General features: G+C 44.9%; 1 protein-coding gene across 3 annotated transcripts in view; it reads right to left on the bottom strand.

The window, feature by feature from the left end:
- Window positions 1-20,388, bottom strand: part of BCL2L10 (BCL2 like 10) — a 40,487-nt gene extending 20,099 nt beyond the window's left edge. Inside the window, exons 1-3 of one of the 3 annotated variants that reach the window (XM_032343749.1) lie at window positions 19,886-20,367; window positions 16,108-16,226; window positions 15,829-15,976 (exon numbers count right to left, since the gene is read on the bottom strand). In XM_032343749.1, coding sequence (XP_032199640.1) covers window positions 15,943-15,976; window positions 16,108-16,226; window positions 19,886-20,344 — 612 coding nt within the window. In that variant the 5' untranslated portion in view covers window positions 20,345-20,367 and the 3' untranslated portion in view covers window positions 15,829-15,942. Of the gene's footprint in view, window positions 1-7,592; window positions 7,643-15,828; window positions 15,977-16,107; window positions 16,227-19,885 lie in introns of those variants that run through there. The other 2 variants (XM_032343750.1, XM_032343751.1) reach the window with 2 other exon arrangements.
- Window positions 20,389-26,727: the final 6,339 nt, after the last annotated feature.

The raw sequence follows: 26,727 nt of genomic DNA on the forward strand, positions 1-26,727 counted from the left end.
GTCTACTCTCACCACTTTTTTAATTCAACATTAACAGCTGAAAGTCCTAGCCACAGCAATCAGACAAGAAATAAAAGGCATCCAAATTAGTAAAGTAGTATGACTCTATTTGTAGATGACATGATACTATATGTAGAAAATCCTAAAGAATCCACAAAAAACTACTAGAACTGCTAAGTAATTCAGTAAAGTTGCAGGATACAAAATCCATATATAGAAATGTACTGCATCTCTACTTGGTAATAATGGAAGTAGCAGGAAGAAAATGTAAGACAATAGTCCATTTACAATTGCACCAAAAATACCTAGGAATAAACTTAAAAGGAGGTAAAAGGAACTATCCTCTGAAAATTATAAAACACTGAGGAAAGAAATTGAAGATAACACAAACACATGGAAAGATATCCCATGCTCATGGACTGGAAGAATAAATACTGTGAAAATGTCCATACTACCTAAAGAAATCTACAGATTTAATGTAATCCCTATCCAAATACCGACAGCATTTTTCACAAAAGTATCAGAAATAACTCTAAAATTTGTGCGGATCCATGAAGATAGGCAAAAGCAATCTTGAGAAAGACGAACAAAATTGGAGCTATCACAATCTCAGATTTCAAGATATACTATAAAGCTTAGTAATCAAACCAGTATGGTACTGGCACAAAAAACAGACACACAGACCAACAGAACAAAGAGCCCAGAAATAAACCCATGATTATATGGTCAATTAATTTACGACAAAGGAGGCCAGAATATGCAATGGGAAAAAGACAGGCTCTTCAATAAATGGTGTTGGGAAAACTGGACAGCTACATGCGAAGAATGAAACTGGACTTTCTTACACCCTAACAAAAATAAGCTCAAAATGGACTTAAGACTGAAGTATGAGACCTCAAAGCCTAAAGCCCTAGAAGAGAAAGGCCTGGATGGCTCAATTGGTTAAGTGTCCAACTCTTGGTTTTGGTTCAGGTCATGATCCTGGGGTCCATAGACTGAATCCTGTGTTGGGCAGTGTGCTTAACACGGGGAGTCTGCTTGGGATTCTCCCTCTCCCTCTGCCCCTCCCCCCATGCACATGAACACTCTCTAAAATAAGTAAATCTTAAAAAAAAAAAAAATCCCAAAGGAGAACACAGGCAGTAATTGCTCTGACCCTGGCTATACCAACTTTTTTAGATATTTCGGCAAAGGAAACAAAAACTATTGGGACTACATTAAAATAAAAAGCTTCTGCACAGCAAAGCTAACAACAAAACAAAGACAACCTACAGAATGGGAGAAGATATTTGCAAACCAATAATGATTTAGTACCCAAAATATTGAAGAACATATGCAACTCAACACCAAAAAAAGCAAATAAGCCAATTTAAAAAAATGGGCAGAAGACATGGACAGACATTCCTCCAAAGGAGACATCCAGATGGCCAAGAGGCATATGAAAAGATGCTCAGCATTCCTAATCACCAAGGAAATGCAAATGTAGACCACAATGAGATACCACCTCACACCCGTCAGAATGGCTAAAATAAGAAACAAGAGGAATGCCTCGGTGATGCAGTTGGTTGAGTGTGACTCTTGGTTTCAGCTCAGGTTGTAATCTCAGATTTGTGAGATCGATCCCCATGTTGGGGCTCCCGTGCTCAGCATGGGGTCTGCTTAAGACTGTCCCTTTTTCTCCCTTTGTCCCTCCCCCCATTCCAGGCACAAGCAGATGCACACTCTGTTTCTCAAATAAATAAATCTTTTTTTTAAAAAAATAAATCTTTTTTTTAAAAAAGATTTTATTTATTTGACAGAGATCACAAGTAGGCAGAGAGGCAGGCAGAGAGAGAGGGGAAGCAGGCTCCCTGCTGAGCAGAGAGCCCAATGCGCGTTTGATCCCAGGACTCTGAGATCATGACCTGAGCCAAAGGCAGAGGCTTAACCCACTGAGCCACCCAGGCACTCCTCAAATAAATAAATCTTAACAAAAACAAAAACAAGAAACATCAGTGTTGGTGAGGATGTGGAGAAAAAGGAACCCTCTTTCACTGTTGGTGGGAATGCAAACTGGTTCAGCCACTGTGGAAGACAGTATGGATTTCCCCCCAAAAATTAAAAACAGAACTTCCATGTGCTCTAATAATTCCACTATTGGGTATTTTCCCAAAGAATACAAAAACAATAAAGATACATGCACCCCTATGTCTATTTGCAAAACTCAAGATATGGAAGCCACCCAAGTGTTCCTTAATATATACCACATCTTCTTTATTCATTCATATTCATATATGCACATACATATACACAACAGACTATTACTCAGCCATAAAAAAGAATTAAAATTTTCCATTTGCAATAACAGGGATGGATCTAGAAAGTATAATACTAAGGATAATAAGTCAGTCAGAAAAACAAACACCACATGATTCCACTCATATGGAATTTAAGAAACACAACAAATGAACAAATGAAAAAAAAAAAGAGAGAGAGACAAAAAACTAGACTGTTAAATACAGAGAACAAACTGATGTTACCAGAAGGGAAGACGAGTGGGAGAAATGGGTGAAATAGGTGATGGCCTATATTAAGAATATACTCAACCGGGCCACCTGGGTGGCTCAGTGGGTTAAAGCCTCTGCCTTCAGCTCAGGTCATGATCCCAGGATCCTGGGACTGAGCCCCGCATCGGGCTCTCTGCTCAGCTGGGAGTCTGCTTCCCCCTCTCTCTGTCTCTGCATACTTGTGATCTCTGTCAAATAAATAAACAAAATCTTAAAAAAAAGAATACACTCAAACCAAAAGGAGCACTGAGTTATGTATACAACCGTTGAACCCCTATGTGGTACTTCTGAAATTAACACTGGAGGTTAATTATGCTGGCATTAATAAAATAATGATTAAGAAAAAAAAAAACCTAAAGAAACTCAAGAAAGAAAAAAATACAAAGATTCCACCCTGGAAGTAATAGCTGTCTGCGTTGGAAGAACCAGGCGGGAGGATGATGGGGGTGAACAGGGTCCTGAAAGACTTCAAATATACAGGGAAGGTACAACTGCAATAAAACTGGGTTTGAAGCAAACAACATTTACCCTAAGTGTCCATCTAGATTCTAAAAATGCAGGGGAAACCTGAGAGAAGATACTAACAAATACACTGCTCTTCCAAGTAGACAACAGATCAGGCAAAAATTCGAGGGACCCACTCTTGTACAGGCTGATGGGTAAGATTCTCACTTGGAAACGCACTTCAACCCAGCATCCTGAGTGCCTTGAACTGTCCCATTCATCAGTAGCACATCCTGCAATCATCGTCCTCTTAGGAGTCCTGGCTAGTTTATGGAACAACCATCCACAAGCTAAAAACAAGGAGACTACGTCTTGGTCTTGTGGCTAGAGTCAAGAACACTCCCCCAAACAGGAACACCTCGTCACTTAGCACTGTCAGTGACGCTCACCTTTAGGATATTGTTTAGGATATTGTTTCTTACCACAGATGATTAACAGATGTATCTAGTCCTTGATTTACTCCAAGAAACTGACAGGCCCTAAGGTTAAATTACAGTTTGAGCAATGATGCCACTCCAGCCTCCTAAAATGCTAGTGGGGGAAAAAAAAAGTGCTGGAAGAAAAGAAGGCCATCAGCCGAAATCAAGGAGTTTTCCAGTACATGGAAAGTATCTATCACACCCATTCACTACCCATACAACTGGCCAAGAAAACAAAGTGAGAGGGGCGCCTAGGTGACTCAGTGGGTTAAGCCTCTACCTTCGGCTCAGGTCATGATCTCAAGGTCCTGGGATTGAGCCCCGCATCGGGCTCTCTGCTCAGGGGGGAGCCTGCTTCCAATTCTCTGCCTGTCTCTCTGCCTGCTTGTGATCTCCCTCTGTCAAATAAATAAATAAATAAGAAATCTTAAAAAAAGAAAAAAGAAAAGAAAGTGAGGAAAAAGGAACATTAGTCAGAACTAGTGAGTGTTCAAGATAGTCAGAATTTATAATCTGACTATCTATTAGTCAGATACTATATATTAATATATATTAAATTTCTCCTCAGGATAGCCATAACCAAATAATAAATATAACAGGGAAAAACTGATCCTTTGACTCAGGGATGAAATTGAGTTGTACTGAAAACCTAAGTCAGTTTAAGCAGAAAAGGGAATGTATGGAGTCCCAAGTAGCTTTGGGCACAGTCACATTGTGAGACCCCAGCAATGTTTCTCAACATTCTATCCTACCCCATATCTCTGACTTGCATCCTTCTGCGAGGTCTTCTCTTCCAGACAGACTCTCTCCATGAATTGGACACCCCAGCTGAGAAAGAGTCTCATCTGGTAATATCCACAGAAATCCTAAAATTGAGTCCTGCTAACTTACTTCACCAAGGAATGGACTCTGTTAGGTCAGGTCTGGGTCATTTTTCTCAACTTGGGGTAGGGTCAAATGGGGAGGAGTCAGTATCACCAGAACTACATGGTCTAACAACAAAGGAGGGATAGTTTCCCCTAAGAAAACTATGGGTGTTGGGGGAAATGGGGAAGACAAAATATCCTCTCTAGATTCCATTCCCCATAGCAGTAGAACCCAAAGTGTTGGAATACACCTAAGAATACAGGATCTGTACAAAGGAAAGCATAAGACACCTAAAATACATTAAAGAATTCATGTTCTTAGACATGTTCTTTACAATATCGTAAAGATACTACTTATTCCCAAATTGATCTATGACCAATCCCATTCTATTAAAAAATCCTAAAAAGCAACATCTTAATGGATTCTTTATAAATTGTTTTTCAGAATTCACCTTAAACAATTCACAAAAATAGCCAAGGATTTATTTTTTCTTTTTAAAGAAGAGCATTGGGGAGACTAGATTTAGACCACTAAATATTCAGGCATACATTTTTTTTTAAGATTTAAAGATTTAATTTATTTGACAGAGATCACAAGTAGGTGGAGAGGCAGGCAGAGAGAGAGGGGGAAGCAGGCTCCCTGCTGAGCAGAGATCCCAATGAGGGGCTCCATCCCAGGACCCTGAGGTCATGACCTGAGCCAAAGGCAGAGGCTTTAACCCACTGAGCCACCCAGGTGCCCCTATTAAGGCATATATATATTAATAATAATATATATGAGTAATTCAGACAGAGTGCTATTAGCAGAGGAAAAGGTAAGTCAACAAAATAGAGAATTGGTAGGGGAAAATGGACTATCTGCAATGCTGAAATATCTACCCCAACTCTGAGAAGAAGTGAATCCCACTTCATACTAAAAGAATTACGGACTGGATCAATGACCCAGAACACAGAAGATTTTCTTTATAATCGTGGGACAAGGATGACTTCCCCCCAAAAGACCCAAACTCCAAAAGCCATAAAGGGGAAAGACTGGCAAGGCTGTGAAGAGCTAAGCATTCCCTACCCTGGTATAAATTTGGATTGGTAGATTCGATTTTGAATAATAATTTGGTAGCAGCCAAGTATTAATACTATTATCTGATTCAGCAACTCTTTCTAGGATTTTCTCCTACAGATATAGTCACGCATAACTATGGGAATAAAAAGACTATGAACCAAAAAAAAAAAAAAAAAGAAAAGAAAAAAAAAAGAAAAGAAAAGAAAAAAGAATCATGAGACTTTTTTCCTCAGTCCTTAGGAGAAGAAACATGCTAAAATACAGAGCAATGAAAGGTCCCATCAGCTTGATCCCAGGATGCCAAAACCAGGACCCCACCAGAAATCAAGAGTTGGATGCCTAACTGACTGAGCCACCCAGATGTCCCCTGACTAGTCTTCTGAGTCCTTTCTCTTCAGAAAATACAGTTCTGCATTACTGCAGAAGTTGATGTAACCTTTCATTGTTGCTGGTGTAGAAGCTGCTCAGGATTCTCTCTCTCCCTCTCCTCTGGCCCCAACCCCTCGCCCACTGTGCACACACTCTCCTCTCCTGTCCTGTCCTCTCTTTCTCCCCCTTCCCCTCTACCTTTTCCTCCTGTTCCTCTCTCTCTCAAAAAAAAAAAAAAAAAAAGAAAGAAAGAAAGAAAGAAAAAGGAAAGATGACTCAGAAGAGCATGTCCAGTTTTTATAAAGCCCTGAAATGCCTGAAGGGATAGCATACTATTTTTTGAAACCAAGTATGAGTATTTTCATTAAAGGTTGCAAATGCAAAAATAAATAAAAATAAATAAATAAATAAATAAATAAATAAATAAATAAATAAATAAAAGGGTGCAAATACTATTTCAATCAAGTGCCAAATGGAAGATCAAGCCCTGGAGTTCAAAGAGGAAACAACCTCCTGAATAAGGAACATCAAGGGCAGTCTTCTACTTCAGCCACACCATCCAGGGCTGTGTCGGTGCCAGTGTGTCAGCCAGATTCCTGTTTACCGCATCATCAATCTGTACAATGTTCCAGTTTCAGTTGCTAGAATAAGTGCACTGACTGAAATCAAAAAGGCTGGACGACCCGTTCTTCCAAAATAACTGGAAATATTATTTTACTATTTTTTTTATTATTATTATTAATTTGGATATTAATGCCTATAGGTTTTCTCCTTGGGCATGTCAGTTTGTTAGTTCTGTTACTACAAAAATGGGATTCAGGCCAGCAGTTTCAGCTAGTGTACCTGTACCACTTCTATTACATCTGCCTTAGAACACAGTGGAATTCCAGACCACTCAACGTTCCTGAATATTCAGTTAACCATAGGGCCAACTTTCCTTCCAGAACCCCGCCTCCTGCAAGAAGAGCTCCTGCTTCACTCAACAGTGAGTAGCACATGCGGCTTCATGAATGGAACACTCTGCTTCTTCAATCACCAATTTGTCAGAACCATGCACAACTGTTAATTTTTTCCCAGTGATCTTAAGCAATTTTCCAGAACCATTTAAACCGACCCCCTCAGCTTGTCACCAGTGAACTGGTTACCATAAGCAACTGGACTGGTTCCACTGTCCTACAGAGGACTTCGAGGTCTTCTCTTCCAATATTCCTAGCCATCATGATCTTCATTTTGTTCGGGAAATGTAATGCAAGATCTCTAAGAGCATGTCTTAAGAATAGACTTCTGTATGAGAACACTGTATCTGGTTAAAAAAAATCTGCCTCACTAAATTTAGAACACAGGCTCTCTTCTTCCTTAGCACTGGGCCCATCTGGGCATCGGAAACGACTATGTGATTATCCCTATCTGTTTTAGGAGCAGATAAGGAAAACTGCGTATGCCCATCTTATTAGCCTTTTCAGCTCTGGTTAGGTCGTCTTTTGGGTGAGAACCAGCCCTTCTACCAACATGTAGTCATCATCTGTACCACCCAGGTTTTGTTATACATAAGCTACATAGAGTTTATATATAAACTATACATATGTGGTAACTAAAGATACATATAAATATTTATTTAAACTAGAACAAAATAGGGGAGCCTGGCTGACTCAGAACATGAGACTCTTGATCTTGGGGTCCTGAGTTTGGAGCCACGAACTTACATACATACATACTTGGGGTTCCTAGGTGCTCCGTTGAGCGTCTGACTCTTGGTTTCGGCTCCAGCCCTGAATTCAGGGTCATGGGATTGAGCCCCAGGTTGAGCTCCACGCTGGGCAGGTAGTCTGCTTGAGATTCTCCCTCTGCCCCTTTCCACCTTGCTCTCACCCAATAAATCTTAAACAACAACAACAACAAACACTTAAAAAATAAAGTTGGGCAACCCTGTCGGAATCCCTCTCACTCCTGAGAGCTTTTTCTGTTATCTTCACTAAACTTCTATTGCTTTACTCACTGTCTGCTGTCCACCGAGATTCACTCTGACTCCGTGAGACAAAAACCTCTCTCCCCCACATCATTTTGGTGCTGAGACCTGGGATCACTTCCACTAAGGGTGAGTAAAAAGCGGACTTTTTTCTTTCCTTTCCTGGGAGACGCCTCTTCCCTTAGCTGACCTTTTCTCATAAACAGCAAAACCCGCCCACCTGCGGCCAGTTAAAGGCAGAACTGTGCAGGCGCAGTCTTAAGTCTCAGGTAATAGTCTTTGGGGAAAGGTTTGGTCAACCCTGCTTCCTCAAAGGAAGGGAATGAATGTTGGCCTAACCCTACCCAGTTCTGCTTTCTGTTCACTGGCTGGTCTTAAACGACTTTCTCCTGCCTCAGGGACTTTTTGCCTCAGGTCCTTCCAATCTCTGATAATCAGTAGGGCCTTCTGACCAGGGACTCAGTTCACAGTTGCCCTTAGACTCCTCAATGCCTTCTGTAAGTACCTGGGGATTTTATGGGTTCAGTGGTCCTGCTGACTTTGTCATGTTGGGGAAGGATGTTGCCTATGGAGATATAAGTTTTATTTTGTTTTGTTTTTCATTTAAAAAGGTCTTTTCATGAGAACTTAGGTTCAGGAGGAAAATCTTTTCCTTATTTTTTGTTGCTTGGTAAGGTGTTTTTCTCTTAGGTACAGTTTAAGTTTAATCACAGCCAGGGACCCAAACCCAAGTTACTGGCAAGCAGGATTAGAGCGCTCTCTATATATAACAAGTTAGAGGGAGCCCAATGTTTCCTGAGCATTTACTGGAACACCCTGGGTATTGAAGAGGAAATTACAGACCCCCCAGCCAATTCCTTATTGGTTGCATTAGTGGCTGGGACTTTAATGGGTCATATAGCTGAGGCTTTCTTATTCCAACAACGGGAATATGAAACTATGATGATTCTAAATCTTGGGGTCTGCACCCCTCAATAGGGTCATGCTTACAAATGGGACCTCAGGTATATGGACAGAAAAAGCACCCAGGGGAAGGGAAGGGAACATAACTGACTCAAAGTTGAAACTGTTAACCTTGTTAAAAAGCCTTTATGATTAGGGCAGATTTTTGGGGGTGGGGGGAGTCCAGAGAAAAAAAGGAGGATCAGGTGACGGATGGTTAAGAATGGCTACTCCTGCCAGCCTGATACCTCCTCAACCCAAGATGTTAGACCACTCTCTCAGCTTGGGTAGGAAACCATGGGACACCTTGGTTCCCAGGGGAGTGCTGGTATGTAGGGACGCCACATCACCTCTAACAGGTACGGAGAACTCTTACAGGGACCTCGAGATGGGAAACCATTCTCTGCAGGGACTCCTGGATTGGGTACTGCAAAACTGGGTAATTCCCAGGGTGCCTGGGTGGCTTAGTCATTAAGCATCTGCCTTTGGCTCAGGTCATGATCATGGGGTCCTGGGATTCAGTCCTGCATCAGGCTCCCTGGCCGGTGGGAAGTCTGCTTCTCCTCTCCCACTCGTCCCGCTTGTGTTCCCTGTCTGTCAAATAAACAAAATCTGAACAAAACAAAACAAAAAACTAGGTAATTCCCCTTGTAAAACTTTTCTAGTGTTTTCCATGGGTTAAACTCAGCAGGTTCTTCAAGGCAAGGTAAAGTAAGGCATGACCTTCAGGTAAGACATGGTCTCTTCAGTTCCCAAGGACGCCCCCTTGTGGTGCCTTTTAACCCACTGGCAAACAATCTGGATTGCAAATGTGGGAAAGGACTGAGCTCTAACACACACTACATGGCCATAGTGGGATCAGGTCTCCTACAGGGAACCCGGTGGATAGACTGAGGTACCCTAAATCCATCCAGGCTTTCAGGGCCCTGACAAAAAGACCTCTAGCAGAAGGCGTTTACCCAAACATGGTGGCTAGTAAACTCCCTCCTGACATATTGGGTAATTGTCTAAATATACCTACTCCAAATAAACCTAGATTGCTGGAGGAAACACAGGCCATCCCTAGCAAGGGGATGCAGACTCTCCCTCTCTCTCCCTCTCACTGTTCCTAAAAGAGGTGAGGGGCTTTTCCCTCATTCATTTCCTAGGTTAATGGTTCTAAGCGGAGCCAACCGTGGTTAGTCTCTCTCAGGACGAGGAGTTTAAAGAATATTCCCCAAGCAGCTGAAACTCCTTTGTTTCAGGGAAATTTCCTGTCTTCTCTGGCCTGACATGGACTGCCTAAACCCACCTATTGGTGGAAAAACTACTCATCTGTCCAAGCAGACGAGCTTTAGAACTGGGAACCCTTTTCTAGGTCTTCTGGCAGCACTTTGCCGGTCTTTCTGCCCCACCCCCTCCTGTTTCTGCACCTTGGGTACAGACGCATACACTGCTCACTACAGATCTCCCCACCTGTGTCTCAGGGGATAACTGACAATGGGGAACAAATGGACTTTTAAAAGTGGGCCCACGGGTGCCTGGGTGGCTCAGTGGGTTAAAGCCTCTGTCTTCAGCTCGGGTCATGATCCCAGGGTCCTGGGATCAAGCCCCGCATTGAGTTCTCTGCTCAGCAAGGAGCCTGTCTCTGCCTACTTGTGATCTCTGTCAAAATAAATAAAATCTTTAAAAAAAGAAAAAAAAATAAGAAAAAAGCAGCTACATCTCCTTTAAAAAAAAATAAGTGGACCTGGGTGGAACATAACTTGGTATTTAAACTAAATTTAAACTATAGGTCTTTAAAGTTATCACCATTAAATGTAAAGCTTGTATACTGTCAAGGTTTGCTGAAGGTCAAATAAGCTCGTATTATCTCTGTTGCAATTTGTCAGCAAAAAGATGGCTGAAACGATGGTTAATTGTATGTCTTATCTCCAAGTTTTCACAGAAAATGTTAAAAGAGCTTTCAAAGTCTTTGGGATTAAATTCACTGGACATCTAGGTCTTTCTCAAACAGGAAAAGGTGCTCAATCATTGATTCCTGATGTAGGTTTGTGCTTCTGACTACTTATTGCAAAGAAACTAAGGATATTTTAAGCTGCTGGTAAACGTACTTTGTGTGCAACCAGTTCATAACTTTGCCATTTCAGGAATTCTGGTGTGACAAATCACAATGGATTACTACTTAGTCTTCACTGGAAACTAAGATTTCTAAGAATGTAAAATTAGGCAACTCTGTAGAAAAAAAGATGTGTATGAAAGACAAAAGGAATGGAATACTTTTTTTGTTGAAGGATAAAAAAACAATTTTGTCCTAGTAGAGACTGGTTGTTTGCAGAGAAATGGCGTGGGACAAAATCTCAATGCAAAAGAAAGTTGTTGGTTTGTGAAAGGAAATCTTTGAAGAGGAATTTTAGGTGTGGTCAAGATAGACTAAGATTACAATAAAGGGATTTTATAAGTACACTGGCAGAAGATTGTTAAAAAGACAAAAGTTTTCTTTAATTGCTCTTGATAAAATGTAAACAGCTATTTTCTCTTTGCCTGCCCCGAAAAACTAGTTTCTAGGTTTTGCCTTTATCAGGTCTTTGAGATGCTTAATCCTATTTAGCTAAGTGCTTTAAAACTTTCCAAGGTTTTAACAAACTTCTCCAAGACTTAAACCGTGAAGTCTTGTTGATTCATCAGGCTTGTTTGTCAAGTTATATTCTGGTATAAGAGTCATCACTCAATGTTCGGGCCGTTGTGAATTGTTTATGTGACCCAGAAATAATTTGTCAGTTGTATCATAATGAACTCTCCTATCATTAACAATGTCCATTTCTGAGTTTTTGTCTTTTATAACTTCTTTATTCTCTTGTGAAATGAGTTTATCTTCAATGGGGTTCATAAAAAGAACTTTTAGGACAAATACTGTTATTCACTATCTTTTTTTTTAGTAAGTTTTTTTAAGATTTTATTTAATTGACAGACAGAGATCACATAGTAGGCAGAGAGACAGGCAGAGAGGAGGAGGAAGCAGGCTCCCTGCTGAGCAGAGAGCCGGACTCGGGGCTCGATCCCAGGACCCTGGGATCACGACCGGAGCCGAAGACAGCAGCTTAACCCACTGAGCCAACCAGGTGCCCCGGTATTCACTATCCTTAAGGTCAAAACTAAGTAAAAACTTCCTAAACTAACAGCAAGAGCTTCTTGATTTCATCTCTGACAGTCATTTATCCGAGAAGCCACCTTGACTAACCTCCAATTGCAACCAAAGGCTTTAACCAAGCATCCAACAGCCTTTCTGGTGAAAAGAACCTCAAAGCTCACTATGGGACTTCCAGGACTTCTGTTACGATTGAGTATGAAACAGGCAACACAGTACGCTTGCTTAGGATTCTAAATGCTACTTCCCAGGCACCGGATGCACTCCGCCAAAAACTAAATGAGGTCAGAGAAGGAATTCTTGAGACTGTCTACTACTGCTACGCCTTTCGGGGTGTGAAAAATGTTCTCATTATGTGTGGTTTTAACATTACAGTTAACTCCTCCCAGGTGTCCCAATTAATAGGGGACCTTTGTGATCCATTAAGTAAGATCGAAATATCCACTGATCCATTTGATAAAACTGGTAATTGGGGATCTTAGCTAAGGGATGGGATCGTAATTTTGGGCCTAACACTTTTTTTAAAGATTTTATTTATTTGACAGAGAGAGAGATCACAAGCACACAGAGAAGCAGAGAGGGAGGGGGAAGTAGGCTCCCCGCTGAGCAGAAAGCCCGATGCGGGGCTCGATCCCAGGACCCTGAGATCAGGACCTGAGCCGAAGGCAGAAGCTGAACCCACTGAGCCACCCAGGTGCCCGCCTAATACTTGTTTTATGTTCATCCTTTTGCATGTGCTGATGCGTGTACCGTTTGTAGCTCATCGGGACTCACTGGAGCCATACCACAAGCCCCTGGACCGGCCCCTGGGTAGAGTCTAACAGCCGCGGCCCGACGCCCCATTTCGGCAGGGAGCAGCCAGAGCTGTCATCATCCCACTATTCTCTAAGGGCAGTTAGGGTTACTATTTCCAAGTGGGAGGAATGAGGAAGGGCCAGGTGGGGCTAGGTAGGGAGAGACAGGGAGCCACGGGATCAGGCTAACAAATTCCAAAAATGTGGAGGCACGGGAAAACCAGAGATAAGGGAATAAAGTGACCACCCTGCCCTGCTCGTGGGGGGGGGGGGTGTCTTTTACGATAAACTTGTGACCAACACAGAATAACCAGACCCCAAAAAGGAAGTAAGCCATCGAAGGTGTTATCACTAGTCCTTGCTCAATGGCGGTATCGGTAAAAACGTTAAAGAGATTTCAGATCCCTGGTTCACTTTCCAGAAGGGACCAACCCTAAAGGCCTTTTTCGATTCCACTCAGGAGAGACATCATCAGTATTGGTCTTCCTCCATCTGACTTTCTTCACTTGGCATAGTGCCCTTGAGGTTTCTGAAGTACTTTGTTATTTTTAAGATCTACACCAACAGCCCCGGTGGGGTCCGTCACTTCCCTCACTCCATTTCCACTTACTGGATAAAGCAAACTTCAACACAAAGACTGAGTTCAATGAAATGGCTGTATTACTGAGCAGTTTCTCTGTCATTCAATACCATGGGTCAAGACAAGTTAAGACTTCAATACCCTTTTCCAAATCCTTCTGGAATGACTTGGAAATAATAGTTGGATGAACCCCTTTCTGAAAAAGCTTCACACACGAATCTAAGAGAACCAGCAACAACAATCACCAATGTGGTACCATCTCCTGCTTCTTTATCTGGACAGCTCCACCAGCATTCCGGCTATAGGACACAACGTCCGCGTTTGCTTCAGCATGGTGGTACCATCATTTGTAATGGTCACATCCTTCCCCATCTTCACTTATTTTTATCCTTTTGGTCCCAGGCTTGTCCTAATAGCATCAGCAACAGCTTGACCACGGAGAGACTGCTCAAGTAGCTTTGGGGTGGCTTGTGGTTCTCAGGCAGCCCCAGGCAGCCCCAGGCAGCCCTGGGGGCACCCACTCAAAGAGCACCACTGCTTGGCTGTGGGAAGCCTGGAGGGTCTGGGTGGGCTCCAGAAAGGAAAGACGGGTATGGATTCCAGCTGGCTGAAGAGTAATGGCATACACCATTCACCACTGAGGTGGATTCGAACAGGTCACTCCAAAATATGAAACTGGCATATTATTTTGAGCTTAAGGCAACTGAGAAATAGCACATACAGGAAAGGCTCTTTGCCCTCCACTTTTCTGCCTAAAAGCAGGGCATGCATTTCCTATGATAAAGGGGTTTTTTTTTTTTGGTTTTGTTTTGTTATGGGAATACATGTGGGGGTGGGGCACAGGAGGAGATCCGGAAAGAAATCTTACATGAACTCCACACCCAACACAGAGCCCAATGTATGACTTCATCTCACAACCGGGGGAGGACAACCTGAGCCGAAACAAGAATCAGGTGCTTAACTGACTCAGCCACCCAGGCACCTCCACTTTTTATTTTCAGAGGTGTAGTTCATTGATTCATCAGTTGCATGTAACACCCAGTGCTCATTCTATCAAAGTGTCCTCCTAATGTCCCCACTCACCTCCCCTCCAGCAATGCCCATTTTGTTTCCTATAATTAAGAGTCTCTATGGTTTGCCTCCCTCTCAAATTTTCATTTACTTTTCCTTCCCCCAGGGTCATCTGTTTTGCTTCTTGAATTCCACATTATAAGTCATATATTTGTCTTTCCCTGACTTACTTCACTGAGAGTAATACTCTCTAGTTCCATCCACCTCATCGCAAATGTCAAGATTTCATGCTTTTTGATGGCCATGTAGTATTCCATCGCGTATATATACCGCATCTTTATTCATTCATCTGTCGATCGACATCTGGGCTCTTTCCATATTTTGGCTATTATGGATTTTGCTGCTATAAGCATTCCCCCTCCCTTTTTAAAGAGATTGTTTAAAAGTAATCTCCATCCTTAGCCTGGGGTTCGAACTCACAAGCCCAAGATTAAGAGTCACACTTTCCAGGGCACCTGGGTGGCTCAGTGGGTTAAGCTGCTGCCTTCGGCTCGGGTCATGATTGCAGGGTCCTGGGATCGAGCCCCGCATTGGGCTCTCTGCTCAGCGGGGAGCCTGCTTCCTCCTCTCTCTCCCTGCCTGCCTCTCTGCCTGCTTGTGATCTCTGTCAAATAAATAAATAAATAAAATCTTTAAAAAAAAAAAAAAAAAAAAAAAAGAGTCACACTTTCCACCAACTGAACCAGCCAGGTGCCTCAAGAAAGGTGCCCTCTTATTCCAGGAAGGAGAGCACAATTATCACTGGAGATGGAAATCAACTCCAAGAAGACCATACAAACAAACCGGACTAAAATAACCTTCACCTTCCATTAGATTTCCCCATCTATTTCCTAGTCCCTTTCCTCAGAATATACTACCCCTACCAGTCTCACCCCTCTACTTTGTCTACTCCACAATTGATCACTTTTTGTTAAAATGGTCTATAAACCCTGAATCTACACATTTCTTTGAAGTTTCCACTCTTCTATAGTTTCCTGTAAAAACATCAAGATCCGTGTATTTTTTAGCTGTTAACCTGTCTGATAAAATTCCCAGGACTCAGGTGGAGAGCCTTAGAGTATAATGTTTTCCTCTCTATCATCTTGCCAGTGATGGGTTGACTGCAAAATGGAAGGTAGAAGTAAAGGACTTTTTATGAGCTTGTGTACTGATTGCTTAAAATCAAGAATAGTATATATTGTATTTAAACAAGTAAAAAAGGAAATTTTCATCAATTCAAGTTACTCCTAAGAACAGTCTTATTAAATTCCAAGGAAAACCAACAAATTTTAAAAAAAGATACGTAAGTTTATTAAAAATTTGAAGATATTTAACAATTTAGTGAAGTCAAAAAAATAAGTTCTTTGTAAAATCTAGAAAGGCAGAATTAGGAACTGGATTTCAAAGGATTTAGAAAGAATTCCCTATAAAAGTTTTTAATGTTACATTCCTTGTCAAACTGGGACTTGGGAGGGCCTTCGGCATTCCATCCCTGACTGCCTGCCTTGAGAATTAAGTCCGCAGCAGCACAGGAAACTGGCTAGACGAGAGATGCACATTCACTCTGATCCAAGTGTAGCAAAAAGCACCATGTTTCTTACTTACTAGAATGTAGCTTCTACTGCAATTTCTTAGAGCCATGAACCTTTAGAATCCATCTTCCCCACTCAAAGAGCCATTTTCGCCTTTGTCTTAATACCTCGGAGTACTCGCCAGGAGTTAAAGCTCCTGCTGAACTATCACCACGAGGCTCCTTAGATGAAGGCAGGTAAAAAACAGTCTCAGAGGATGGTTTACTCTGTTCTATTCTTTCACATCTCAAATTCAGGTGGCTGGTCACAGTTTTTAGGCAGGTAGAAATGCGTTAAAAATTTCAGAACTCACGGTAATCTTTTCCAGAAGTAGATTAAGATCACTGCCGTAAAGCATGACAGAAGAGCCTGGACCAGCAGTCTTTTCCAAGACGACAGCAGCACGGGTGTGAAGAAGAGACAAAAGCCATCCTGCAAGGGGGAGGGATAGGCAGTGAGACTGGTGCAGAATCCCCCACAGCTGAACTTCATGAAATACACTAGTGCTTTGGGATTAAACAGCAAGGAAACTTTTGGATTTAAAGCATAGAGGCAACCTGTACTTTGGAAACTGAGTTTGGATTTGTAAGGAATCCAACAGGGCAAAGAAGAACATAGGAGACACAACTTTGTCACAGCAAGAATACTTATCTTTTGATTTGCACCCCCCCCATTTTTAAGAGGACACCAACCCCCTCACCCACCCAGGAGGGCGCCTGGGTGGCTCAGTGGGTTAGGCCACTGCCTTCGGCTTGGGTCATGATCTCAGGGTCCTGGGATCGAGTCCCGCATCCGGCTCTCTGCTCAGCAGGGAGCCTGCTTCCTCCCCTCTCTCTGCCTGCCTCTCTGCCTACTTGTGTTCTCTGTCAAATAAATAAATAAAATCTTTAAAAAAAAAAATGGGCAGAGGAGGGGTGCCTGGGTAGCTCAGTAGGTTAAGCATCTGCCTTCGGCTCAGGTCATGATCCCAGGGTTCTGGGATCGAGCCCCACATCAGGCTCTCTGCTTCGCAGGAAGACTGATTCTTCCTCTCTCACTCCCCCTGCTTGTGTTCCCTCTCTCACTTTGTCTCTCTGATAAATAAAAAAAAATCTTTAAAAAAAAAATGGCAGAGGACCTGAATGGACCTTTCTCCGAAGACGACCTACAAATGGCTAAAGGACCCATGAAAAGATGCTCAGCATCACACATCGTCAGGGAAATGCAAATCTAAACCACAGCAAGAGGTCACCTCACACCAGTCAAAAATACAGTAAGTGTTGAAGATTTGGAGAAAAGGGAACTGTTTACGGGAATGTAAACTCATGCAGCCACTACAGTATGGAAAACAGTATGGCAGTTGCTTAAAAAAATTCAAACAGGAATGGTGTATGACCCAATAATTCCATTTCTGGGTATTTACCTGAAGAAAACAAAAACAATAAATTGAAAAGATATATGCACCCCTGTGCTCATTACAGTGGTATTTACAATAGCCCAACTATGGTACAACTCAAGCATCCATCGACAGGCTAATGGATAAATAAGATGTAGTATATTTATACAATAGAATATTAGCCATAAAGATGGAGATCTCGCCACCTGAACCAACATGGGTGGACCCAGAAGACATTATGCTAAGTGAAGCAAGTCAGAAAGACACAAAACATGATTTATATGTGGAATCTAAAAAATGAAAGAACTGAACAAACATAATAGAAATGGGCTTATAAATACAAAAAACTGGAAGAGAGGTGGGTGGGAAGATAGGCCAAATAAAAAATAAAACCATGAAGCATTTTTATTACTTATTTACTGTTTTTTAAAAATTTTACTTATTTCAGAGATTGAGCACCAGCTGGGGTGGGGAGGGTATGGGGAGGAGGAGCAAGAGGGGGAATACAAGGGGAGAGGGGCGGAGGGAGAAGCGGACTACTCCGTGCTAGGCAGGGAGCCCGAGGTAGGGGTCTATCCCAGGACACCAGGATCATGACTGGAGCTGAAGGCGGATGCTTAATCAACTGAGCCACTGAGAGGCCCCTCATTTCAATCACTATACTGTACACCCAAAATCATTAACACTGTAAGTTAATTATACCAAATTTTAAGTTAAGAAAAAATTTAAAATTTCAAAGAAAAAAAAAAAAAACCTAAGAGGATCGTAGACTACTTTACCACATTCTTTCCTGAGCAAAGGGCAGGGCCATTTGGGAAACTGGCAAATCGCTAGGTTGAAATCGATCATTGAAGACAGTAATACAAGAAGCTCCATTCAGGGGGCACCTGGGTGGCTCAGTGGGTTAAAGCCTCTGCCTTCCGCTTAGGTCATAATCCCAGGGTCCTGGGATCGAGCCCCACATCGGGCTCCCTGCTCAGGGGGGAGCCTGCTTCCTTTCCTCTCTCTCTACCTGCCTCTGCCTATTTCTGATATGTCAAATAAATAAATAAAATGTAAAAACAAGGAAAGAGGCTCCATTCAGAAAAATGGAGAGGAAATGAATGAAGTCTGGAGAGTGGCTTTTTTAAATGCAGGGGAAGGGAAAGAGAAAGAGTGCAGAGGGGAGAGAGAATCTTCAGCAGGCTCCGTGCCCTGCCGGAGCGACTCAATCTCACAACCCTGAGGTCAGGACCTAAGCCAAAAATCAAGTCTGACATTTCACCCACTGAGCCACCAAGGTGCCCTGAGATAGTGGCATTTAAGTGTAGCTGGGAGAGGTATGGCCATGTCTTTACTCAACTGGGGGAATCTGGGCCTCTTGATGCTAAAGGAATAGTCCTTAGTCAATGCTATTGAGTCAAAATGAGAATAAGAACTATGAGCTCCTTCCAATCAATTTCCTCTAATTACAGAGGGCCCTTCGGGGCCAAATGCCTTAAAAAGGGCTCAGGTCCTTTCTGAAGAGTGCCCAGGCCTGGATGGTTTTAGAACAGCACATAGGCCAAGAAGAACACAGGAGTTAATGCTAACAGCTCGAACTGTTCATAGATGGTCAAGGTTCTGATTCCTGTACTACCTCTCCTCCACAAATGGGGCCAATTTCCTCACAACAGGGGATGCCAGCGACCAACAGGAGCTAAATTTCCTGTCTTTCTTAGGGTTTTTTTTTTTTTTTTAAAGATTTTTATTTATTATTTGACCGAGAGACAGCAAGAGAGAGGGAGAAGCAGGCTTCCTGCTGAGTAGGGGGCCAACAGCGGGATTCAATCATCCCAGGATCCTGGGATCACCACTGGAGCCTAAGGCAGACACCTAACCATTAAGCCACCCAGGTGCCCCTCCACCCCTTAGTTCCTTTCTTAATAGCTGGTTCCAACATTTTGGCCAAATTCATTCTGTAACTTGGGTCACTGCAGTCCTTGACTCAAGACCAGGAAGGAAGAGAGGAAAAGACCAGGAGTCTCGCTAAGAAACCAAGAGGCATGCTCTCCACATACTGAAGGGTGGGTGGGCTTCCCTTGATCACTGACAGGGTTCAGGAGCTGCAGGGCAGAAATCAATGACCTGCAGCTGAAAGCCCAGGCACCTGGTTATCACTCAGTGAGGGGCTGGGTGCAAAGGGCTGGAAGTTAAGGAACCTTGAGTCAACACCACCACTGGGTGCCTGCGCACACTCTCCAACACTTCTGGCCTCGGCTCTTCTTAGCTAAGAAGTGTCGGGGCCTGGGCAGGAGAATGCCTTTTCACTTGTTACGGTTTTACGCTGGTGCTCTCCAAACGTTGTTTAACAGGCAAAGGAGAGTTCTCACCCACCTGGCCCAGGGCCACCCCACTGCTGACTTTACCAGTTTGGGGATCTCTCTGTGTGCGAAGCGTCCAGCCCTAACGTGGGCGCATCCTAAAACCCCTAAGACCGGCAAGGGTAAGGCCAAAGTGTGCCAAGGAGGTCATGCGCGGCTGCTTTAGAATGAGTTAACAGAGAGCGGTCTAGCGAGGGCGGTGTCTGCCAGTCTGACCACCAGGAGAGAAAGCCCGACTTAACACTGGAAATCCTCGTCTTGCTGAAAGGAACGCCTCATGCGGATGACCCCGCGAGCCTCCTCCCGCGGTCGGGCCATTGGAGCGCGCCCCCGGCTGCCTACCCGCCCCCCCTCCCGCGTCCCCCCGCGCTCACCCAGCCGCCGTGCGTCTCCAGCCAGGCGCGGTGCTGCCCTGTGAGCCGACCGCAGAGGAAGTCCACCAGGCGCCGGCAGTCCTGGCGAACGCTGGCCTCCCACTCCCCCAGCTCCAGTTCCGGGTCCGGCCCCAAGTTCGAGCAGGCCCCCGACGGCGGGCGCTCCAGCAGCGTTCCCGCGAAGGTCAAGAGCGCCACCACACGGCCCCAGCTTAGGGCTTGGGGGTGGGCGAGTATCTCCCGCTCCACCTGAGCCACCAGCTCGACGCGGTTGCCGCGGTAGCCGCGGTAATCCGACAAGAAGCGCTCGTGACGCTGCCGCACGTCGGCGGCCACCGAGCGCAGCACCGCGGCCTCGCGCGTCGACGGCGACCGCGCGGGGGTGCCGGGGCCGCGGGCGCAGTACTCCAGGTAGTCGGTCAGCAGCTGCGCCGTGCGCTCTCTCAACGCGTCCGCCATGGCCCGACCTCTCCCCGCGCTGCCCGACCCGACCCGGTTTTCTAGGTCCCGCTGCGCCTCCGCCCAGGGAGGGGCCGCCACACCCCTCCCCGGTTCGGCCCGGCAGTTGTTTTTCTAGGTCGGGAGAGGAGCCTTTGATGGGAATCCCATCCGCACCTGTTCCAGCCCCAAAAGCCAGGCCCCGTGGTGTGCACGCGCTCACAGGGCGATAAGAGACTGAATGAGGCCTTTTGTGGGGGGTGGGGGTGGTGATTATTGTTTAGCTCTGGGGCTGGGGAACCCAGAGGGGACAGTTTGGGAAGTTGAGCCAGACTTTTGCCTCCTCTTAAGAAGAGGTTGACAAAGGCTACCCACAGCCCTCCACGGACGACTCCATTGCGAGGATCATTATCTCCCGATTGGACGGAAGCCGCAGGTGTGTGTGCTGGGGATACCGGCCTGTGGATCTGGCATATGCGGCAGGAAACAGGATACACTGCTGCAGGCTGCGGGAGTGCCAGTACTGGCCGTGTCCATTCATTCACTGGTATTTATTCAGAGCCTGTTAGCGCTGGAATGTAATGCAGAACAAGGTGTGTGGCCCCTGCTCTCAAGAACCCTACAGTCTGGTGCTGAAACAAAGAAACAGCCCCCCCCCCCCCCCCAGCAGAGTTTAATTATCACTATAGCCGGAATGGCTGAGTACCCAGCTCCAGGATAGTGGCTGCTTCTGGTAGCTACCATTTCTATATTGCTTACAATTCTCTTTACTTTTTACTGGCAAATTTCTCATTATTCCAAGGCTCTATTATAGTTAGCATTCCCCTCCCCCCCTTTTTTCTAATAGATTTTATTTATTTACTTGAGAGAGAGAGAGAGAGAGAGATCACAAGTAGGGAGAGCGGCAGGCAGAGAGAGAGGGGGAAGCAGGCTCCCCGGGGAGCAGAGAGCCCGATTCTGGGCTCGATCCCAGGACCCTGAGATCACAACCCGAGATGAAGGCAGAGACTTAACCCACTGAGCCACCCCGGTGCCCCTATAGTTAGCATTTCTTATATTAACCTTTCTCTGTTCATGATACTGTATGGCTTCTTTCTCCTGATTGGTCCCAGACTGACACAAAATTGGTATTAGCAGTAAAAATTCTGTGGGTGCAGTGGTCTGGATTATGTTTCACCCTGGTCCCACTCAGGGTGAAAGAGGAGTTGGTGCCCCTTGTTTCACCTACAAGAAAGAAGAGGCAAGACATTTGGGAGGTCCTTTCGGATTTGGGAGGCAACATACACCACGTATGAGTGTGTGAATTTGACCCATCCTCAGGCTGGTGGATTGGGAGGAACAAGAGAAGATTCTATAGTACATTTAGGCTGTACTACAAGCTGCTCTACCACCTGGGTCTTATGCTCCACCAGATCCAATGATCTGTGTGTGACATGCCAAAGAGGAATCCTGTATGGACATTCCAGCAAATGCCAATAGGAGAAATTACAGCACAGACCTCTAGGTTTTCAAAGCAAATCTGTGTTCTTCTCTGCACATAGCTATTCTCTTTTCAAAAAGCAGGTTCTGACTTGCTACTGGACCTTGGTAGAGTCCGGATGGCTAACCATGTGCTATCAGGTGACCATGTAGCTTGAGCTCTCACCGTGTGGATGTTGTCTGACCTACCTAGACATAAGGTTGGGCACGCCCAGCAGCAATCTGTGCATCTCTCTGTATACAAGACTGAACTCAGGCAGTTCCATTAGGTACAAGTAAATTGCATGAGTAGGTGGCTCAGAATCCTGCAACACCAATTCTTACTGCTTTTCCTCCTCCCTCATCCCATGTCTATGGCCTCCAAGGGATTGCTTATGATCAGTTGACTGAGCGAGAAAAACTCAAGCCTGGATTACAGATGGATCCACATGATGTGTGGTACCACATGCAAATGGACAGGAGGAGCAGCACAGCCCCCCTCAGCGGGGACTGTGAAGACACTGGTAAAGGAAAATCTTCCCAGGGGGCAGGGATTCCAGCCAGGTATTTGACTGTCCACTATGTCTGGAGGGACAGATGGCCATAGTACCCATCTACACTGGTTCTTGGGCAGTTGCTGGATGGTCAGGGCCTTGAGAAGACGAGGCCTGGAAGATTGGTGCTAAGGAAATCTTGGAAAGAGTTATTGTCTAGATGCCTCTGAATGGGTACAGGCTGAAAATATTCATGTCCCATGTGAATATCAGGAGCAGACTCTTAATAATCAGACAGACAAACTTCTGTGCTCTCTGAATGTCAGAGAGCTTCTTTACCCAGCTAGCTTGGTGCTGATTCTGTGAGTCTGCAAGCAAAGAGGCCCCGGCAGCAAGGAGAGTGTATGGCAACAATGGGATTCTCCCTACAAAGGCTGAGCTGGCCATTGGTACTGGTGGGTACCAATGTGGGTCTGCCACATCAGGGGTTCGTGTATAGCGAGCCAAATGAATTTCCTCAGAAGGGATTATAAATCTCTGTGCATCAAGCTCCCATTTGAACTCTTTTTGACATCTTATGGGTTCCTTGTGGAGTTAAATGTTTTTCTATATGGTCATATTTTATTTGCCAGGGACTCATGATTTTACCTGATTAAATATAATATAATGCTATATTTTAGCAACAAGCACAGTTTTTTCTTAGATTTGGAGTAGTTTGGTTGTGGGTGGTGAATCCTCTGGCCTGGCCATTGGCTAACTCCTAATAATTATCAGGTGAACCAAACAGCAAGTGAACAAATGAGCCTCTACACAGAATTTCTGATCCACACCATGCAAGGAAGCAGTTTGTAGTCAGATTTGGTTAAAATCCTTGCTCTGCCACTAAGGAGCTGTGCAACCATGAGCAAATTATCCAGCTCTTCTAGCTTCAATTTCCCTAAAAAATGGAGGTAATAACTGCACCATCCAGCTGTTACAAGGATTATGGGACTTGGTGTATGCAAGGTGCTTTGCACAGTGCTTGGTACATAGGGCAAGTTCTTTACAGAGAAATTTTTTATTATAGGTATGAACTAACCAGGGTTACTATGCTCACTTGTCCCACTTTTAACCAAAAATCAAAATGTAACATTTTGGTAAGCCTTACCTATCTGGTTTCTTGTTTTTTTTTTTTTTTTAAATACTGAAAATACCTATGGAGTACCTACTATTTTTCCATATATCTATAGATTTAGCAGCTTTATTGTGATAAATGTGCAGCCATCACCACTAATTCCATGACCTCAAAGGAAATCCTGTATCCATTGGCAGTCCCTCCCCATTCATCCCATCTGAGCCCCAAGCAACCACCAAATGACTTTCTGTCTCTGTGGATTTGCCTGTTCCAACTATTTCATGTGAACAGAATCACACACTGTGTAGTCCATTGCGTCTGGCTTTTTTCGCTCAGCACAATTTTTTCAAGGTTCATCCACGCTGTGGCATGAACCAGGACTTCATTCCCCTTTCACTGCCAAATGATATCCCGTTGCCTGATATCCCGCCCTTTGTTCTTCTGTTCATCAGTTGTTGAACATTTGAGATGTTCCACTTTGGGCTAATGTGCACATTTGTGTTCAAGTTTCTGTGTGGGCATGTTTTCATTTTCCTTGGGTTACAGACCGAGGGATGTGAAGCCACTATTATCGGGGAGCACAGATAGGTTAACCTGCGCTTCGTGGTTCCTGGTTTACAATAAGGCCAAGTGTTCACCAGTGGTGTATAGGTTAGATAAGCTTAGGTTCGAAGACGGGCATTTTCTGTTGTCACAATCTTTGTGTAAATGCTCGCACCACACTCACCTTTAGCTCTTCAGAGTTATTTTTGAGCCACGAACAGAGCATCACTCCTGATGTCATCCCCTCATGAGAGGGTCAGCATCCTTTCTACAGTGACACAAACACACTCACTTCATTTTTTTTTGTCACCAGAAATGGGGGTCAGCCCACGGTGGAGACGGACCAGTCCCGAAGGCCAGCCTAGCTCCAGCCACATCCCATCTAGAGAGCAATGGGTTTGTGGTATGTCGTGAAGAGTGGCCCGATTCTCTCCTATCACAGGTGAGACGGTGAGTGGTTTAGCCTCATGTTCTTGCAGAGGATCCAGAGAGACAAAAAGATTAACTGAGTGCCTTCCCCCACATTGCCTCCTCAGTGTTCCTGGCCCACCTCAGTCCTGCCCAGTCCAGATCTCTAGGAACTGTATATTTTTAGGACCTTTTTTAAAAAAAAATTTAAAGATTCTACTTATTTATTTGATAGACAGAGATCACAAGTAGGCAGAGAGGCAGGCAGAGAGAGAGGAGGAAGCAGGCGCCCCTTGGAGCTGAGAGCCCGATGCAGGGCTCGATGCCAGGACCCTGGGATCATGACCTGAGCTGAAGGCAGAGGCTTTAACCCACTGAGCCACCCAGGTGCTCCTGTATTATTTTTTTAAAAAAAGACTTAAGAGAGAGAGAGAACAAGCTGGGGGAGGGGCAGAGAGAGAAGGGGAGACAAGCAGACTCCCCACTCAGCAGGAAGCCCATTGCTGTGATGCTCAATCCCAGGACCCTAAGATTGCGAACAAGCATCAGACGCTTAATCAACTGAGCTACCCAGGTGCCCCCAGGACCTGTATTTTTAACCTGCTGTTGACCCGAGTTTTCTCAGCAGGCAAATTTGGGAGATGCAGATCTACAAATTCTTGCTCAGGCAGCTCTCCGGGGCTCAGAGGAAGCCAGCAGACAGCAATAGGGCCCCGACCCCAACCCTGGTTAATCTAACCTATCTGCTGGGCTTACCCCCAGGATCCCAACTGCCCTCCTCGGAAAAGCTTTTCAGCAGTCCGAAGACCCCAGTTGGTCTCTAGCCTCTCCCACTGCCTCTCTGTGTCCCCTTAGAACCTCCTCTGAGGGCCTCTCCTCCAGCTCTCCTCAGTGACCCTCATCCTTATCCCCCTTTTTCCCAAGCTCCCGTAAGGGTGTTCTCACTCAGTGGGGCTTGAGAAGGGCTCATTAGCCCATCTGCTGTTTCAAAGTCGAGTTCCCAACCTAAGACCCTTTCGGGGGGGGGGGGGCAAGATCAAAATTATTTTAAATATGTAATAATACTCACCCTTTCTCTATATGTGTGTCCTTTAAGACTCTCACTCTCTGGGGAGTTATCCAGAAGCTCCTGATATGTGGGGAAAGAATCACCAGTGGGAAGTGCGCTTCTGTATTCTTGTGTTTTACTGTTTTCCTCAGCTTTAATTTCTAATATGATAAATATTGATAGATATAACCCACATAACCAAAAAGCTCAATAAGTTTTAGGAGTGTAGAGGGATCATTAAGACCAAACACTGGAGAACCAGGGGCCCGGATGAACCTTTAATTGGCGACAGTGACTAAGTGGCTAATTGGAGACGTGCGTGGGGGCTGCTCAAGGAGGGGGAGGAAATGAGGGAGGGTTGAAGGGAAGAAAGAGCACAGGAAGGGGAACCAGGAGGACGGGAGGAGATGGGGGTAGGCATGGAACAACGAGAAGGAGCGAGAAGGGAGAAGGGGGACATAGGAAGGGGAGGGATGGTGGACAGATGGAGGAAGCAGGAGCCAGCCCGTGTTGAAAACAAGCCAAAGACGGAGGATGGTGCTTTATGAATTTCAGTGCCGTCCCTGCACACGCCAGCGAGCTGAGGCTGGGAGGGCTTCAGATATCACGTAGGCTAGAACTGGTAGAGCTGGGTCGGAACCTAGGTGCACATCGTTTGGGCCCACGCTGTCCCCCTCTAACTTGCAGCAGAGTCCGGGTATCAGCACTGCCCCCTGCTTGCTAGCTGGCCAAGCAGCCATGAGAGTCTGGGATCCAAACACCTTTATGACCTTTCGCCACCTTTAGGATGGAGGGAAGGTGCAGAGGAGGTCACAGGATGGAAGAGGGAGTGGGTATGGAGTGCCTGCCTCTGGCTCATTGCAGGGTAGGGCTGGCAGCCGGGCCCCACGTCGGTGATGCCGGCCGCCCACTCCAAAGCAGCTGCCTTGATTTTGGTTCACAGGTATTTCCCATAAATGGCCATCACTGCAGCCCTCCTACCTGACCCCCGTTCCTGCCCACGCCTGGTCTTCTCTGGCTGCGCACACCTGAGAGCGAGTCTGTGTGGACCCTCCACCATAGCTGGTTTGGTAGGTTTGCCCCCAAGTCCTCCAAAAAAAAAAAGAAAAACTGACTACAAAACTCCACTCAGCGTTATTTTCAATATGCAAAATAAAATTTATTACCTGGAGTTACCCTTGGAGTCTCCACATGGTGTGGCACGTTACAAACCAAGTGTTTCATGGATAAATACTAAACAACACCCACTGTGAAATCAAATGCTTCCAGGGGAGGTGGCTTACTGCCCGTGGGGATAAGTGAGTGTTCTAGGGAATACTTCACAGGTCCCCCCCCCCCA

This window comes from Mustela erminea, chromosome 5 (assembly GCF_009829155.1).
Source record: "Mustela erminea isolate mMusErm1 chromosome 5, mMusErm1.Pri, whole genome shotgun sequence".
Lineage (NCBI taxonomy): Eukaryota > Metazoa > Chordata > Mammalia > Carnivora > Mustelidae > Mustela > Mustela erminea.